The sequence below is a fragment of the Aotus nancymaae genome, unplaced genomic scaffold (genome assembly GCF_030222135.1).
Source record: "Aotus nancymaae isolate 86718 unplaced genomic scaffold, 86718_ANA_hifiasm-v0.15.2.pri h1tg000059l, whole genome shotgun sequence".
Lineage (NCBI taxonomy): Eukaryota > Metazoa > Chordata > Mammalia > Primates > Aotidae > Aotus > Aotus nancymaae.
The window spans coordinates 14,696,180-14,713,245 of NW_026988473.1; the positions used below are offsets into that span (position 1 = coordinate 14,696,180).

A 17,066-nucleotide genomic window follows, 5' to 3' on the forward strand; every position below is an offset into this window, starting at 1 on the left:
GATGTTAAGATTGAAGGTGCTTTTCTGCCCGGGAATCTCCGGACTCTGCACCAAAAACTGGCGCACTAAGGCACCAGCAAAACTGCCTGTTTTTTTGTCTTAAGATGGAGTCTCGCTCTGTCACCCAGGCTGGGGTACAGTGACATGATCTTGGCTCACTGCAACCTCCACCTCCGGGGTTCGAGCAATTCTCCTGCCTCAGTCTCCTGAGTAGCTGGGACTACAGGCATGTGCTACCATGCCTGGTTAATTTGTGTATTTTTAGTAGAGACAGGGTTTCACCATGTTCATCAAACAGGTCTTGAACTCTTGACCTCAAGTGATCCACCCGCCTTTGTCTCCCAAAATGCTGGGATTACAGGCGTGAGCCACCACACCTGGCCTACTTTCTTTGAATTGAGGACTGAGCACCCAGCATGATGTTGGACACACGACAGGTGTCCCCTGAAAGCCGACAAAATGAATGGATCTGCCAGGAGGAACTCCTCATTCACTAGCAACAAGACCCCAGTGGACCTCAGGGAAGGCCCCAAGTGCACCAGGACAGGTTTCCCGAGCAGGAGCCTCCTGGCCAATAGAGCTGTAACCCAGAGTACACAAGGACAACTGCTGGGTGTTTCCTGCCAGCGCTGACCGGCTAAAGAATCTGCCTGGGGCAACAGTGGATTCCCAGAACTACAGGTTCCTCACCTTTTTAGGCTATGTAGGGTAACTTTTTTTTTTTTCCCCTAGGGTAACTTCCTGACCCTGGAGAAGCTTTCTCTATAAGCTGTACTCTGAAACCTGCAATTCATTTTCACCATTGGTCTGCTGCTAACCCACAAACAGCCTCCCCCACTGAGGTTAACCACTCTCAATAACTGGGACCAGTCTTTACACCTTTACTGCCTGTGCTCTGAAAAACATAGCGGTGAAATCAGAATACTTTACTCAGCTGCCTGTCAGGAATGCTGGGGGAATGTCCAGAGGCCATGGAGGGAAACTCACAAAGCAGCCTTTGGAGGAGACAGCCCTGCCTGCAGCACTCAGCCCGCTCTGATCTACTCTCCGCAGGGTGGCCACAGTTATCATTAAAAAAGGGAAATCGCCTGGGCACGGTGTAATCCCAGCACTTTGAGAGGCCGAGGTGGGCAGATCACAAGATCAGGAGATCGAGACCATCCTGGCCAACATGGTGAAACCCCATCTCTACTAAAAATACAAAAATTACCTGGGCGTGGTGGTGAATGCCTGTAGTCCCAGCTACTCTGGAGGCTGAGGCAGGAGAATCGCTTGGATTGGGCAGGTGGAGGTTCCAGTGAGCCGAGATCCCACTACTACACTCAAGCCTGGCAACAGAGCAAGACTCTGTCTCAAAAAAAAAAAAAAAAAAAAGGTGGTGGGGGGAAATCTGATCTACTTACTCCCATGCACACTTCCCACTGCCTATAGGATAGAGTACAAATTTCCTAACCCAGTTTGCAAATCTTCACCATCCAATCCCAACCTATCTTTCCAGCTTCATCTTCCATCTATCTGCTTCTGTTAACAGAAAGGAGTCCCGATCCAGACCCCAGGAGAGGGTTCTTGGGTATGGTGAAAGAAAGAATTCGAGGCAAATCCATAAAGTGAGAGCAAGTTCATTAAGAAAGCAAAGGAATAAAAAACGGCTACCCTGGCCAGGAACAGTGGCTTCTGCCTGTAAACCCAGCACTTTGGGAGGCTGAAGCAGGCAGATCACCTGAGATCAGGAGTCTGAGACCAGCCTGGCCAACGATACACCGTCTCTACAAAAATACAAAAACTAGCCAGGCTTGGTGGTGTACGCCTATAATCCTAGCTACTTTGGTGGTTGAGGCAGGAGGATTGCTTAAAATTGGAAGGCAGAGGTTGCAGTGAGCCGAGATTGCACCACTGCACTCCAGCCTGGGTGACAGAGTGACACTGTCTCACAAACAAACAAAAAACGGCTACTCCATAGGCAGAACAGCAGCAAGGGCTGCTCACCTAAGAATACTTAGTTATTTCTTGATTACATGTTAAACAAGGGGTAGATTATTCATGAGTTTTTTCCAGTCAAGGGGTGGGCAATTCCCAGAACTGTGGATTTCTCCCCTTTTTAGACTATATAGAGTAACTTCATTTTTATATATATATATAAAATATGACATTGCCCTGGCATCTATAAACTGTCATGGCACTGGTGGGGTGTCTTTTAGCATGCTAACTCATTAGATTTAGCGTATACTGAGCAGTGAGGACGACCAGAGGTCACATTGCCGTCCTGGTTTTGGTGGGTTTTGGCCGGCTTCTTTATCGCATCCTTTTATCAGCGGGACTTCGCATGCCTAACCTCCTGGGAATGCAGCCCAGTAGGTCTGAGCCTTATTTTACCCAACCCGTTATTCAAGCTGGAGTCTCTCTGATTCAAATGCCTCTGATACTTCCACCTCATCATGACCTCATTTTTCTTTTTTTTAAAACGGAGTTTTGCTCTTGCCCAGGCTGGAGTGCAGTGGCGCGATCTTGGCTCACCGCAACCTCTGTTCAAGCGATTCTCCTACTCATTCTCCCAAGTAGCTGGGATTACAGGCATGCGCCACCACGCTCAGCTAATTTTTTGTATTTTTAGTAGACACGGGGTTTCTCCATGTTGGTCAGGCTGGTCTTGAACTCCTGACCCCAGGTGATCCACCCACCTCAGCATCCCAAAGTGCTGGGATTATAGGCATGAGCCACTGTGTCCAGCCTATGACATCATTATTCTAGATACTGGAGACCTGCACAGTCCAATACAGTAGCCACTACTCACATGTAGTTGTTAATTTTTAAATTTTTTATTTTTGAGACTGGCTCCCACTCTGTTGTTCAGGCTGGAGTGCAGTGGCCCAATTACGACTCACTGCAGCCTTGACCTCTCAGGCTCAGGTGACCTCAGCCTCCCCAGTAACTGGCACTACAGTTATGTGCCATCGCACTCTGCTAATTTTTCTTTTTTTTTGAGACAGAGTCTTGGTTTGTCGCCAGGCACCAGGCTGGAGTGCAATGGTGCGATCTCGGCTTACTGCAATCTCTGCCTCCTGGGTAGCTGGAACTACAGGCACACGCCACCACGCCCAGCTAATTTTTGTATTTTTTTTTTTGAGACGGAGTTTCGCTCTTGTTACCCAGGCTGGAGTGCAATGGCGCGATCTCGGCTCACCACAACCTCCGCCTCCTGGGTTCAGGCAATTCTCCTGCCTCAGCCTCCTGAGTAGCTGGGATTACAGGCACGCGCCACCGTGCCCAGCTAATTTTTTGTATTATTTTTTAGTAGAGACGGGGTTTCACCATATTGACCGGGATGGTCTCGATCTCTTGACCTCGTGATCCGCCCACCTCGGCCTCCCAAAGTGCTGGGATTATAGGCGTGAGCCACCGCGCCCGGCCTTTTTTTTTTTTTTTTTTTTGAGATGGGGTCTTGCTCTAAAATCTCGGCTCACTGCAATCTCTACCGCCTGGATTCAAGCAATTCTCCTGCCTCAGCCCTGACCTGAGTAGCTGGGTGGGACTACAGGTACATACCACTACATCTGGCTAATTTTTGTATTTTTAGTAGAGATGTGGTTTCACCATGTTGGCCAGGCTGGTCTTGAACTCCTGGCCTAAAGTGGTCCTCCTGCCTCAGCCTCCCAAAGTGATGGGATTACAGGCATGAGCCATCACACCCAGCCTAAATTTTTAATTAATTTCAAAATTTTTATTTTTTATTTATTTTTCTTTTTTTTTCAAAATTTTTAAATTAAAATTTTATATTTTCAATAGCCACATTTCAAGTGCTCAGCAGTCTCATGCTACTAATGGCTATACTGTGGTACAGCACAGCTACAGAACATTCCCACCATTGCAGAAAATAATTGGACAGCACTGTTTTAGATACAAAGACCCACTTACCACCCCTTCAGTTTTTAATTTTAGTTACATAATTTACACATAGGTACATTCTCCACTCATCTTTTCGTCTCTCTCTCTTTTTTTTCTCCATTCTCATCTTAAACTGTTTTTCTTTTCTTTTTTTTGAGACAGAGTCTTGCTCTGTCACCCAGGCTGGAGTGCAGTGGTGTAATCTTGGCTCACTGCAACCTCTGCCTCCTGGGTTCAAGCAATTCTCCTGCCTCAGCCTTCCAAGTAGCTGGGACTACAGGCACACACCACCATGCCCGGCTGATTTTTGTATTTTTAGTAGAGATGGGGTTTCACTATGTTGGCCAGGCTTGTCTCGAACTCCTGACCTCAGGTGATTCTCTACCTTGTTCTTGAGTTTTTGGAGAGTAAACCACAGCATGAATGAACTTTAGGTTATTCAACTATCGCCTTCAGGATGAACATGTGTTTCCAGTTCTCCCTGTTGCAAACAGTACTATATGCAAACATCCTTGTACCTCTTTCTGCATTTGCACTCGTTTGTCCAGGGTAAATACCAAAAAGTAGAATTGCTAGGTCACAGAGTCATATGGTAACACCCCTGGGGCTTGGCTCACCCTGAAGCTCCCGCCTAGAATGCCTGTCCACATGACTAATTCCTACTCATCAAGACCAATCAGTGTCATATCCTGTGAAAGGTCATCCCTTCTGCCTGAATACTTACTATCTGCATTGCATCATTACTGTACACTTGGGGCTCTGCCTTTTGTTTTTGAGATGGAGTCTCGCTGTGTTGCCCAGCCTGGAGTGCAATGGCATGATCTCCACTCACTGCAACCTCTGCCTCCCAGGTTCAAGAGATTCTCCTGCCTCAGCCTCCTGAATAGCTGGGACTACAGGCGCCTGCCACCACGCCCGGCTGATTTTTTCTATTTTTAGTAGAGACGGGGTTTCACCATGTTAGCCAAGATGGTCTCAATCTCCTGACCTCGTGATCTGCCTGCCTCGGACTCCCAAAGTGTTGGGATTATCGGTGTGAGCCACTGTGCCCGCCAGGGCTCTACCTTATTTAACTTTTTATCCCCAACATTCCTAGCATAGGGCTTAGCATGGAGTAAAAATTCAAATGTTTTCTTGCCTGGATGAATGAATGCATAAATAAACAAATGAAGGCACAGTGGTTAGGACATTCCAGAAACTCAAGGTGAGTCCGTGAGGGGCATATTTGGCTATGGACTGATCTGCCATTGGTACATTGAGCCAAGTGCCTTGCCAGGTTTGTCTTTTTTTTTTTTTTTTTTTTTTTTTTTGAGACAGAAAGTCTCCCTCATCTGGGCTGAAGTGCAGTGGCACGATCTCAGCTCACTGCAACCTCAGCCTCCCCAGTTCAAGCAATTCTCCTGTCTCAGTCTCCCAAGTAGCTGGAACTACAGGCACCCGCCACTATGCCAGCTAACTTTTTTTGTGTGTTTTTAGTAGAGATGGGATTTCCTCATATTGGTCAGGCTGGTCTTGAACTCCTGACTTCAGGCCATCCACCTGCCTATGCCTCCCAAAGTGCTGGGATTACAGGCGTGAGCCACCACACCCGGCCTTAGATTTCTGTCTTTATGCAGCCCTCTATCCATAGACATCTCTTGAACTCAGGGTTGGGGACAGCACAGATGGAGCAGTATGGATGTTAAGGGCTCTGGCCTTGGAGCGCAGAATCAGAGCCCTGGGGGCATCATTAGCTTGGAGCTGGCTTTCCAAGGGCGTGTCTATGTAGTTTCACCTTAGAAGCAGCCCCTGTGCTCTGGGTTTTATTTTGTTGTTTTTTTCCCCTACAGTACCTTAGGGGCAGTTAAGATCAGCTGCAATATTTCTGCTTTCTGCTCCCAGACTTAAGCCCAAGGCAAGCCAGATGTTTTCCACTCCACATCCCTTCTCCTTGTGGTCTGATGAACAGCCCTATTTTCTGAGTCTCTCTATGGCCTGGCTTTCCCACATCCCACAGCCTGGCTGCCAACTTTATTTTTAATGAGGTTTTAATAGGTAGTTCCTGTAATTAATTTCATTCTTGTGTTTTCACACTCCAGTCTAGGTGCCTAAAGGCCTTCAGGCGCTAGGTGGGATGTTAAGTGATTTTAAAGAATACAAAACACTGTGGCTGTCATTTGCCATTTTCCCAGCTCCTCTGATCTGCAGTTGTTGTTACAATCATTAATTAGCTGGGGCTCATGGCTCAGTGGAAGGTCAGCCGGGTCACCTGTCATGTTTTACAGAGGCAGAGAGATAAGGAGAGAAGGGACTTCTCCAAGCCCTAAGCGAGAATGGGTGTTGAAACTGGTTTCAGAAACCACATCCCAGGTTTCAGATTCACTATTCAGGTATGATTTGCCAAACACGGCCAGAATCCTCAGGCTAAAGGTGGCGCGCCTTGGGTGCCCCACAGGTGTCTTGGGGAGGCAGTTTTACCCTCCCATTAGCACTGCCCAGCAAGTGAGCCCTCACCGGTAAAATCACCCCCATTCATTTTCTCCAGGCCCCTTTTCCATTTTGTGAGCGGATTCAACTGCGTAAAGAACGCGTCAGTGATTCCTCCTGGATTTAGAAACAACGTAACTTTGCTATTTTTAAAGCTGCCATTTAAAACTCCGCGCGCACTCACACTCCTCAGGGAGCTGGGAGTGGGAGGAATTGTACGAGCGCAGCGAGGCGCCTCGGCTTCCCAGGGTGTGGCGCCGCGTCCCTGGGGGCGCACTCCTCGGAGAGCGCCGGGGATCTCCGACCCGCACCGAATCTGCGCGGCCGGGACCCTCTGCATCCCGGGCGTCCGACCCCGTTGGCCCGCGCTCCCCCTAGTCTCCCAGGCTCGGGGGCGCTGCCGCTGTGTCACGGGGCCCAGGAGAGAGCGGGAGGGGCGGAGAGGCGGAGCAGGTGGCGATTAGGTCAGCTTCGGTACATTCTTGGACCGCTCCAGTGGATATAAATAACAGACGGGCCGGCTCTGCAAAATCTCCCCCTCAGGGGGAAGCGGGAGAGGGGAGGGGGAAGAGGAGAGGGAGAAGGAATTTATTTAGTGTGGAGTGGCATCGTGGCGATCTGGAAAAATCTACCAGACTGATAAAGGGGGTGAAGGGGCGAAGGGATTTAAGAATGAATTGCGGTACAAAATCTGGAAATAAGAACTCGGAGGGGGAGGAGCTTACGCCTTTCTGTCCCACCCCCACTGCGTGTTCGTCTCAGGCCTTAGAAGGCGCCCCAGATTAGCAGGGGAGCTGTGGAAGGGTAGGGCACGGCTTTGGAGTCCCGGCCCTGCCAGACTAGAGGGAGATCTTGGGCAAGCCGCTAAAAAACCCCCGAGCCTCAGTTTTTGCATCTGTATAATGGGAATCCCAGTGCTTACAAGCGGTGATTGTGAGCCTCGCCTGAGCCAATTTCTAAGCAAGCTGTGCTCAGCCAAAAATATAAGGCAGTGTAGCCCCCCGGCCCAGCTCCAGGGCTGCCCAAGCCGGCCGGGTCCCTTTTTGCTCCCTCCGGTCTTCCAGGCTCTGCAATGGTCGGGGAGGGGCAAAGCCGAAATCTGGCTCCCTGAGGCCCAGGGGCGCAACCCTGGGAAGCCCGCCCAGGCGCTCTACACACGGGAGCGGAGAACTCCCGGCTCGCGACCCAAGAGCCGCGGGTTGATGCGATGCCTGCAGCCCCGCAGCCCCGCCGCGTGGGGTAGAGGCAGCGGCGGCCAGGAGAGGGCGGGGCCGGGGGCCGGGCTTCCCGCGGGAGGGCCCGGCGCGCTCCGGGAGGCGGCCGCGCGGGCCCGGGAGCGGCAGGACTCGGGCCGGTGCGTGGCCGGACCCCTGCCCGCCGAGGTGCCCCAGGAGGACGCGGTGAGTGCCCTGGAGGGGAAGCGCGGGGACGCGGCGGCGGGTGCCGTGGCTCGAGCCCGCCCTCTCCTGCCCCGGCTCCTGAAGTTTGCAGTGGAGCCGACTCCAGCCCCAGGAGCCCCCGGCCACCCCGCTCCGCGTGCCGACGGAAAGGGCCGCAGCCGCGCCGAGGGGCCGTCCCATCTGCTGCGCCGCGGGCTCCGCAATTCCGCAGGTCGCCCGGGGGAGGGGGTGCCAGCGCTGGAGCTGAGCTATCTCCAGGGCCCCTCGAGGGCCCCATCCGCCTGCCTTGCGCCCGTTCCGGGGCCCGAGAGGGGCCTCGCTCCCTGGAGACCCCTCGCGCTCTGCAGCAAGCCCCGATTTCTGGGTCCTCTGCCTGGGGCTACCAACTGGAGTCCACGGCGAGGCCGGCCCAGGCAGGGGGCGTCCCCTCCCCGTGGCCATGACGGTGGCCCCACCCCCGCCGAGACCAAGTTCAACAAGTTTGGCCAAGAAGTCCTAGAGCTTAGGTGGCTAGGCCTGGCCCTGCCGCTCCGCGTGGCTCCACCGGCTCAGAGTTCTGCAGCTCCGGGCGGCAAGGGGTTCTGTTGAGGGGCGCGGTCCATAAAGGTTGAGGCTAGAGGCGCACAGCCCCTGGGCTCCGAGCTCTGGAGTGAAGGCTGGAGTTCGGAGTGCGTCATCAGGGAGCAGGCACCCCGGCCGGCAGGTCGGGTTTCCAAAAGTGCCCCTTTGTTATGCCCCTCCCTGGCCCTGCCTCCTCCCCCTCTCGCTGCGCCACCCCTTCCCCCAGCCTCCTGACCTCCAGGCTGGCTCTGGCTACTGATTCCAGCCCCTCTAGCCTCGCTGCCCCTCTCCAGACCAGCCGACTGCCTCTCCCCGCTGTGTCCTCAAATCCTAGGGCTGCGGGCCGACGCAGGGTGGGGGGGGGGCGACTCCGGGGGAAGAAGCCCTTGGGCGCAGCCTGTGACTCAGGACGCAGGGATGGGCCGGGCAGGATGGCTGAGCTCCCTCCCAGGGGCAAGCCCCTAGCTTCCAGAAGGGGTTGGGGCTGGTCTGGGTCGGGTACCTTCAGACCTCAGGTAGGGAGAGTGGGTCTTCCCTGAATCAGGGACTCCTACCTTGGCCCGTGCAGCTGCAAGGAGACCCTGCCAGGCCCAGGAAGACCTCTCAGCCCATAGGTGCTGGCTCCCGGGACTGGGAAGATTGCATTACCTACTTTCTGAGCTCTGGCCTTTGATGGGGTGTGTTGTGGGGACAGATTTGGGTCTCTGCTGAGCTCAGGAGGCACAGGGTGCCAACCTCCTCAACAGGGGCCAAGGTGCAAGGTTCCCCCCAACACACAGTCAGGTCAGGCTGGGGCTGTGGAGCCTAGCTGTACCCGGGACTTGGGTCTGTGTTTGCTCTGGGAGGCCGGAGGGAGCTGTGCCAGCCCGGTACACACAGCTTGCTCTGTTCTGGGGCCAGAGAGAGGGAAGGGGTGGGGGGCAGCTCTCTGGGGAGCAGGGAGCTCGGAGGCTGGAGCAGGCAGAGGGCCCCAGGCCCCTGAGGCTGGACTGGGATGGCTCCAGAACCCTGCAATTCATTACTGCAGCTCTCTTTCTTCCCATCGCCCTGTCAGGTCCTCTCTGGGCTGGCAGGACAGACTCCAGAGGGAACCAAGCGTGGGGCCCCTGGTGGGCACCTCCATTGCCTGGGTCTCTGCGGAGCCCCTAGCTCTGCCTCCTGTTAGCATAGGGGGAAGCCCACCTGCACCGAGCGTTCCCACAGCTGCTGGAGCCTGCGGCTTTCCTGGGCTCCAGGTGGACATCGCTTGCTTTCTCACTTAACTAATTATTGCTGATTCCAGCGAGTAAGGACACACAAATCAGAATCCCAGAAGCCTCTGTCCATGAGTGGAGATAGACACTGTCCTGTCAGCCACAACCCATGGGTTATACACCCCGACTGAGGGGTCACCTGGGCCTACGGGAGCAAGGATAGAGGAACAGGGGAAGTGGCTGAGAAGATGCCTCAATTGGAGGTCTGAAGGAGCAGAGGTTCATGAGTTTGGAGGAAGTGCTGTGACAGAACTCTGCTTTGGGGACAGAGGTCACACACTGTCCTCCTGGGTCTGGCTCTGTCCCTTGGGCCTGCTCAGAGAGGAAGCGATTTCCTTCTAGGGTCTATGAGTCAATCCATGCTGGGGACAGCTGAGACCTTGCCCAAAGACAGGAGGAGAGCAGCCACATGCCACTGTGTCCTCGAGTCTCTGGGGTGGTGGCTCTGGGGTTGGAATTGGCCTCCCCTTCTCTGTGATTCTGGGGAACTTTTTTTTGAGACAGTCTCACTCTGTTGCCCCAGCAGTGGCACAATTTCAGCTCACTGCAATCTCTGCCTCCCAGGTTCAAGTGATTCTTCTGCCTTAGTCTCCCAAGTATCTGGGACTACAGGTGCCTGCTACCATACCTGGCTACTTTTTATATTTTTAGTAGAGACAGGGTTTCTACATGTTGGCCAGGATGGTCTCGAACTCCTGACCTCAAGTGATCCACCCACCTCAGCCTCCCAAAATGCTGGGATTACAGGCATGAGCCATTGCACCCAGCCTGGGGAACATTTTTTTTTTTTTTGAGACTGAGTCTTGTTCTGTCGCCCAAGCTGGAGTGCAGTGGTGCGATCTCTGCTCATTACAACCTCCACCTCCTGGGTTCAAGGGATTTTCCTGCCTCAGCCTCCCAAGTAGCTGGGACTACAGGCACGCACCACCACGCCCAGCTAATTTTTGTATTTTTAGTAGAGACGGGGTTTCACCATGTTAGCTTGTCTCGATCTCTTGAGCTTGTGATCCGCCCGCCTCGGCCTCCCCAAGTGTTGGGATTACAGGTGTAAGCCATTGTGCCTGGCCGGTAATGTTCTTATAGCTGGCCATTGCTTCTCACTTCCCCAAGCTACCCCGGATGCCAGGCCTTTGGAGGGCAGGCCCAGGTTGCGTGTCCCCCACAGAGCCCTGCAGACCCTCAGTGGATGTGTGGAGTGAGATGAGTCTCTTCCTGTGACTGCAGGGCCCCTCGTATTTCTGGTGTGTTGCTTGGTTTGAGTTTCACGCCGGCCCTGGCATAGCAGCAGAGCACATGGAGGAGTGTCCATCTTAGAGCTGGGGCCTCCTTAGGAGGGGACAGTTACATGTGCTTGTTGAGGCTTCCTGGCCAAGACAGAACCCAGGCCTCTTGGCTCCCTTTGTGCCCTCTTCAGCACAAGGAGCTACTGGGATGTGGCCAGGCACCCTCTGACTTGGCCTCTTGGGTAATAGGGTCATCTTGTCACTCAAGGGACGGCAACAGAGTCCCTGGCGGGGGCAGGAGTCCTCTTCTCTCATCAGCAGTTGGGGGAGTGGGGCCCTCTGCCCACCGCCCACCCCCGCCTGCCATTTAATCCTCAGCTGGATCGTGTGACCCGCTTGGCATTCTCCTCCCTGGAATCTGGCGCTTCTGACAGCAGTTGCTATATTGGGGGTGCTGGGCACCGCCCTGGACGCTCTAGGCCCCCACCCTCACCCCCGCTCTGCTCTCCTTCAAGGCAGAGTCACGGTGGCAGCTTTGAGAGTTGGACACCCGGGTCCCTGAAGTGATCTCTAGGCCCCAGGTATGTGGGGGTTAAGCGGGGAAAGGCAGAGCCGTGAGAGGAAGAGCTTTGAGACTCCATCCTCGGCCATCCTGGTTCTTCTTGGGGACTTCAGTGCCCTGCCTGCTAAGTCTTAGCTCTGAAGGCTCCTTGGTGGTGGGGATGGCGGTGGGACGAGGCCCAGGGATAGAGAGGGTCTTTTCCTATTCCCAAAAGCATATGTCCAGCTTTCCCGCTTACCCCTCTGCCCTCCACAGCCCCAAATCTGCCACCATTCCGTGCTGCGGGGACACCATGGCTCCAGAAGAGGACGCTGGAGGGGAGGCCTTAGGGGGCAGTTTCTGGGAGGTGAGCAGCTGGGTCCTGGGCTCAGCTACTTGTCTAGGGGAGGAGCCCAGCCAACAGCCCCAGCCCAAGATGGGGTTTCTCCCTGGTGACGGCGCCCTTCTCCTGCTTGCCCAGGCTGGCAACTACAGGCGCACGGTGCAGCGGGTGGAGGACGGGCACCGACTGTGCGGGGATCTGGTCAGCTGCTTCCAGGAGCGTGCCCGCATCGAGAAGGCCTATGCCCAGCAGTTGGCCGACTGGGCCCGAAAGTGGAGGGGCACTGTGGAGAAGGGTGAGCCAGGCCCTCGCAGGGGGCAGAGGGCAGCCGAATGCGGACTGTCGGGGCAGCTTCTTTGGCCCGTCTTGTGGGAATTTTGAGGCCTCCGTGTCTACCCTCCCTTAGAAAGGCGAGATCCTCCTGGTCATCCTTGTGGCTGTGGGGTTAGAGTTTACAAAGGCTGCTCATGAATTACTTCCACAGTTCTAACAACCCTGCCGAGATGGTCCTGTTTTGCCCATTTTCTTTTTTTTGAGATGGAGTTTTGCTCTTGTCGCGCAGGCTGGAGTGCAGTGATGTGATGTCGGCTCACTGCAACCTCCGCCTCTCAAATCCAAGTGATTCTCTTGCTTCAGCCTCCCAAGTAGCTGGAATTACAGGCACCTGCCACCGTGCCCAGCTAATTTTGTATTTTTAGTAGAGATGGGGTTTCACCATGTTGTCCAGGCTGGTCTCAAACTCCTGACCTCAGGTCTTAGCCTCCCAAAGTGCTGGGATAAGCCTCCATGCCTGGCTTTCTTTCCTTTCTTTATTATGTATTAGTTTTTAGACAGGGTCTTACTCTGTCATCCAGGCTGGAGTGCAGGTACTGCAACCTCCATCTCCCAGGCTCAAGTGATCTTCCCACCTCGGTCTCCTGAATAGCTGGGACCACAGGCATGCACCACCATACTTGGCTAATTTTTGCATTTTTTGTAGAGATGGGGTCTTACTATGTTGCTCAGGCTGGTTTTGAACCCGTGGGCTCAAGTGATCCTCTCTCCTTGGCCTCCCAAAGTGCTGGGATTACAGGCGTGAGCCACCACACCTGGCCTGTTTTATGTATTTTCTAGAGGAGAAACTGGAAGTTCAGAGAGGCTAAAGGACTTGCCTAATGGTACACGGCTAGGAAGTCCTGAAGGTTGAGCCCGGGCACTCTGGGAGCCTGGACCTTTCCACTCCGCACGCGGTCTTCCTCGAGGGCACACACAGGCTCTTCCTTTGAGGCCACAGAATGTAGTGTTCATGCAGCAGACGGGTTTGAATCTCAGCTCCTTCTGTAATGCTTTGGCGAGTTCACTTCTCTGGGCCTCAGTGTTTTGCCTGTTCAGTGTTGACAATGTCACTGTCCTCACGGTGGTGGCTGAGACAAGGATTCATAAGTCCAGCTGACAGGGTTGTCATTCACCTTTGCACCCCATGTCTCCATGCCTCACGCCCAGCGAGAGGGGCAGGGTTCATTTTGGGTGGTACCCAGGCCTGGCCCAAGCCCTGTCCCTCCCCGCAGGCCCCCAGTATGGCACACTGGAGAAAGCCTGGCACGCCTTCTTCACGGCGGCCGAGCGGCTGAGCGCGATGCACCTGGAGGTGCGGGAGAAGCTGCAAGGGCAGGACAGTGAGCGGGTGCGCGCCTGGCAGCGGGGGGCCTTCCACCGGCCTGTGCTGGGCGGCTTCCGTGAGAGCCGGGCGGCAGAGGATGGCTTCCGCAAGGCCCAGAAGCCGTGGCTGAAGAGGCTGAAAGAGGTGAGGCTGGGTGGGAGAGGTATCCGAGTCAGGCTCCTTCCTGGTCTGCAAGGGCTCGAGGGGGCCAGGGCGTGGCATCCAGGGTCCAGAGTGGTTCCTGTGCATGCCAGGTTGAAGCTTCCAAGAAGAGCTACCACGCATCCCGGAAGGACGAGAAGACAGCCCAGACGAGGGAGAGCCACGCGAAGGCAGACAGCGCCGTCTCCCAGGAGCAGCTGCGCAAACTGCAGGAACGGGTGGAACGCTGTGCCAAGGAAGCCGAGAAGGTACAGGCTGCAGGTCCCAGGCCTGGCCCCTGCCCAGGGCACGGCTTCCTGAATGAATCTTCCTCCTGGAAAACCTTGTCCAGTCCCCAGCACGCCTATTACCCTAATCTCCACCTGCCACCCTCTCTCCAGATAATCATTTAAAGGAGGAACCTGACAAAAGGTGATGCTTTACCTAGGGAAAGAAATGGAGTTTCAGGCATTGGAATGACTTCAGCAGTCGAGAACTTCCAGCTCTTTTCCTTGCGCGGTGTCCTGTATTGCCTGCTCTGCTTGAAGTGTCCTTTCCTGCAGCTCTGCATATGCAAATCCTCCCCATCCTGAGATGCTGCACAGTTTCCACCTCCTCCAGGAAGCTTTTCTGATTTCTCCCATTCTTTCCTGTAGGTTGACCTCATTTCACTCTCCACCAGACTTTTTCTTTTTGAAACGGAGTCTTGCTCTGCTACCCAGGCTGGAGTGCAGTTGCACGATCTCCGCTCACTGCAACCTCTGCCTCCCAGGTTCAAGCGATTCCCCTGCCTCAGCTTCCTGAGTAGCTGGGACTACTACAGGCATACGCTACAACACCCAGCTAATTTTTTGTATTTTAGTAGAGACAGCGTTTCACCATGTTGGCCAGGATGGTCTTGATCACCTGACCTTGTGATCTGAATGCCTCGGCCTCCCAAAGTACTGGGATTACAGGTGGTAGACTTTTATTTATTTATTTATTTATTTTTAACTCTGTGCGAAATATGAGGTGGACTTTTTTTCTTTTGAGATGGGGCCTTGCTCTGTAGCCCAGTACAGTGGCGCAATCTCAGCTCACTGCAATCTCTGCCTTCTGGGTTCCAGTTCAAGCAATTCTCCTGCCTCAGCCTCCTGAGTAGCTGGGATTACAGGCGCATGCCACCACGCTCAGCTAACTTTTGTATTTTTACTACAGATGGGGTTTCACCATGTTGGCCAGGCTGGTCTTGAACTGACCTCATGATCCACCCACCTCGGCCTCCCAAAGTGCTGGGATTACAGGAGTGAGCCATACCAGACTCTTTTATCTGCTGCATCTGATGTCACCTCCCTTGTTAGGCTGCTGGGGTCCTTGAGGGCAGGAACTGGGTCTTAGGACTGATGGCCCCTTGTGGCTAGCCCTGGGTTTAGCAGCCCATGGCAGTGTCTGGTAAATACTGGTGAAGTCCAGAGTGGAAGAAGGTCTGGTCCTCACCAGGCCCCTCCTCTCCCACCCAGACGAAAGCTCAGTACGAGCAGACACTTGCAGAGCTGCATCGATACACTCCACGCTACATGGAGGACATGGAGCAGGCCTTCGAAACCTGCCAGGCCGCAGAGCGCCAGCGGCTTCTTTTCTTCAAGGATATGCTGCTCACCTTACACCAGCACCTCGACCTTTCCAGCAGTGAGAAGTATGGGCTGCCTGGTGGGCGTGGAGATCTGGGGTAGTGCTGGGTCCCCTCCGTCTCCCCCAGGCTCTGGCTGAGACTGGGGGATGCGGGGTCCAGGACTTCCTAGACTGAGGGAATGCCTTGGGCCATAGGTTCCATGAACTCCACCGCAACCTGCACCAGAGCATCGAGGCAGCCAGTGATGAAGAGGATCTGCGCTGGTGGCGCAGCACCCACGGGCCGGGCATGGCCATGAACTGGCCACAGTTTGAGGCATGTGTTCCAGGCGGGGTGGGGCTGGGAGGTGGGATGGGCTCCCACTCGGCTCGGCCAGGGCTAGGGATGAAGTAAAGGTGGTCTGGATGGGCCTGGCTGCCACCAAGCAGCAGCCCCGCCTGACTGTAAGCGCTGTCCCCACAGGAGTGGTCCTTGGACACACAGAGGACAATCAGCCGGAAAGAGAAGGGTGGCCGGAGCCCCGATGAGGTTACCCTGACCAGCATCGTGCCCACAAGAGATGGCACCGCACCCCCACCCCAGTCCCCAGGGTGAGAGCTAGGAGCGTGGCTGTGGCAAAGAGACAGCTCTGCCTCCCGCCTTCCTTTCCTTTCTCTTTGGTTTCATTCCCTTCACACCTGAAATGGGTTGAAAATTGGTGCCAGGGACCTGAGGGCCTACTTAGTAGTTGTAACGATAGTGGTTCTCATAGTGGTTTAGATTTGCCAGGCATTGCCCGCGTTCCCTCTCCTTTATGCCTTAAATCAGCATCATGTGGCAGGGATTGCCTCTTTGCTCACAGCCCCGCATGGCGAGGTAGAGCTAGAATTTGTCAGCACCTCACCTGCCTCTCACAGGTGCCTCTGGGGGTGGGGAGGCCTTTGCCCTAATCCTGGGTGAGATCTTCAGCCCTGTGTTGCTTGCACTCTGAGCTGCTCCCTTTGCCTCCCCTCTCCAGCACTGGGCAGGATGAGGAGTGGTCAGATGAGGAGAGTCCCCGGAAGGCCGCCACCGGGGTTCGGGTGCGGGCACTCTATGACTATGCGGGGCAGGAAGCTGATGAGCTGAGCTTCCGAGCAGGTACCCTGGGACCCCTTTCCTGTTCCTTTCTGGGCTTCGGTCTTTGCCTTACCCACCTGAGCAGGGGTGTGAGAAAGGGAAGCCACCTACCCACTTCTCAAGCGCCAGTCCTCTGGCCCTTCAGCTGTTCTGGGTCCAGCCAGACAGCTGGGGCCCTGTGGCTGCATTCAGGATCTGGGGTGGGGCAGCTTGCTGACTTTGACCTACCTCTGCCTGAGCCATGTCTGGGCTCTGGGACCACACCATCCCCCTCAGTGCTTGACTCAGTTGCAGGAACGGGCTGGGCCAGGGCCACTGGCAGTGACCAATCCCCCTTCCCCCAGGGGAGGAGCTGCTGAAGATGAGCGAGGAGGATGAGCAGGGCTGGTGCCAGGGCCAGCTGCAGAGCGGCCGTATTGGCCTGTACCCTGCCAATTACGTGGAGTGTGTGGGTGCCTGAGTGCCCTGAAAGCCCTTCGGCGACGTTTTCTCACCCTGGGACAGAGCCCGGCTTCTCCTGGACAGCTGGACCCTCAGGGCCCTCAACCATCGCTCCCCTGCTGCTCCTCTGTCCCTTCAGGGAGGAAGTCCTGGGACCCAGAGAGGGAAAGGGCCTTTGTCTAGAAAGGGACTGGTAGGGAAGGGCCAACTGAGTCTTGGATGAGGGCAAGATGCGAGGTCAGAGGTGACAGAATGGTTCAGGGGTGCCTGGGCCTCCCTAGGAGCTGTGGACCCAGTTCCTGACCTCTGCTTTGGGGTTCCTGGGGTGGGCTTGGGGTTAGTGTAGTTCCGGCCTAGCAGCACCCTCTTTTGTGGCTTGTTCTAGCATGTATTAAAACTTGACAAAAAAAAAACACTGTCGGGCTCATGTGCATCTTTTTGATAGGACACCCGTGCCAGGCCTCCA

At 54.9% G+C, this 17,066-nt stretch overlaps 1 protein-coding gene across 3 annotated transcripts; it reads left to right on the forward strand.

The window, feature by feature from the left end:
- Window positions 1-7,680: 7,680 nt before the first annotated feature.
- PACSIN3 (protein kinase C and casein kinase substrate in neurons 3) lies at window positions 7,681-17,025 on the forward strand. Of its 3 annotated transcripts, none has more exons than XM_021665853.2 (11): window positions 7,681-7,748; window positions 11,301-11,366; window positions 11,603-11,693; window positions 11,808-11,964; window positions 13,217-13,452; window positions 13,563-13,718; window positions 14,949-15,124; window positions 15,256-15,376; window positions 15,524-15,651; window positions 16,059-16,180; window positions 16,504-17,025. In XM_021665853.2, exons 3-11 carry the CDS (start codon window positions 11,640-11,642, stop codon window positions 16,617-16,619), a joined length of 1,266 nt encoding a protein of 421 aa, XP_021521528.2. In that variant the 5' UTR covers window positions 7,681-7,748; window positions 11,301-11,366; window positions 11,603-11,639; the 3' UTR covers window positions 16,620-17,025. The 3 variants fall into 3 exon arrangements, with proteins under 3 accessions (XP_021521528.2, XP_021521529.2, XP_012307930.2); XM_021665854.2 differs by having other exon boundaries at window positions 7,730-7,748; window positions 11,305-11,366; XM_012452507.2 differs by lacking the exons at window positions 7,681-7,748; window positions 11,301-11,366 and having other exon boundaries at window positions 11,375-11,693.
- The last annotated feature ends 41 nt before the right edge of the window (window positions 17,026-17,066 follow it).

Bases quoted from the DNA above. Each gene is read 5' to 3' on its own strand.
- PACSIN3 (XM_012452507.2), top strand. From the start codon at position 11,508: ATGGCGGTGGGACGAGGCCCAGGGATAGAGAGGGTCTTTTCCTATTCC. The intron at 13,453-13,562 runs GTGAGGCTGGGT...TGTGCATGCCAG, and splicing joins GGCTGAAGAGGCTGAAAGAG to GTTGAAGCTTCCAAGAAGAG. The intron at 13,719-14,948 runs GTACAGGCTGCA...TCTCCCACCCAG, and splicing joins GTGCCAAGGAAGCCGAGAAG to ACGAAAGCTCAGTACGAGCA.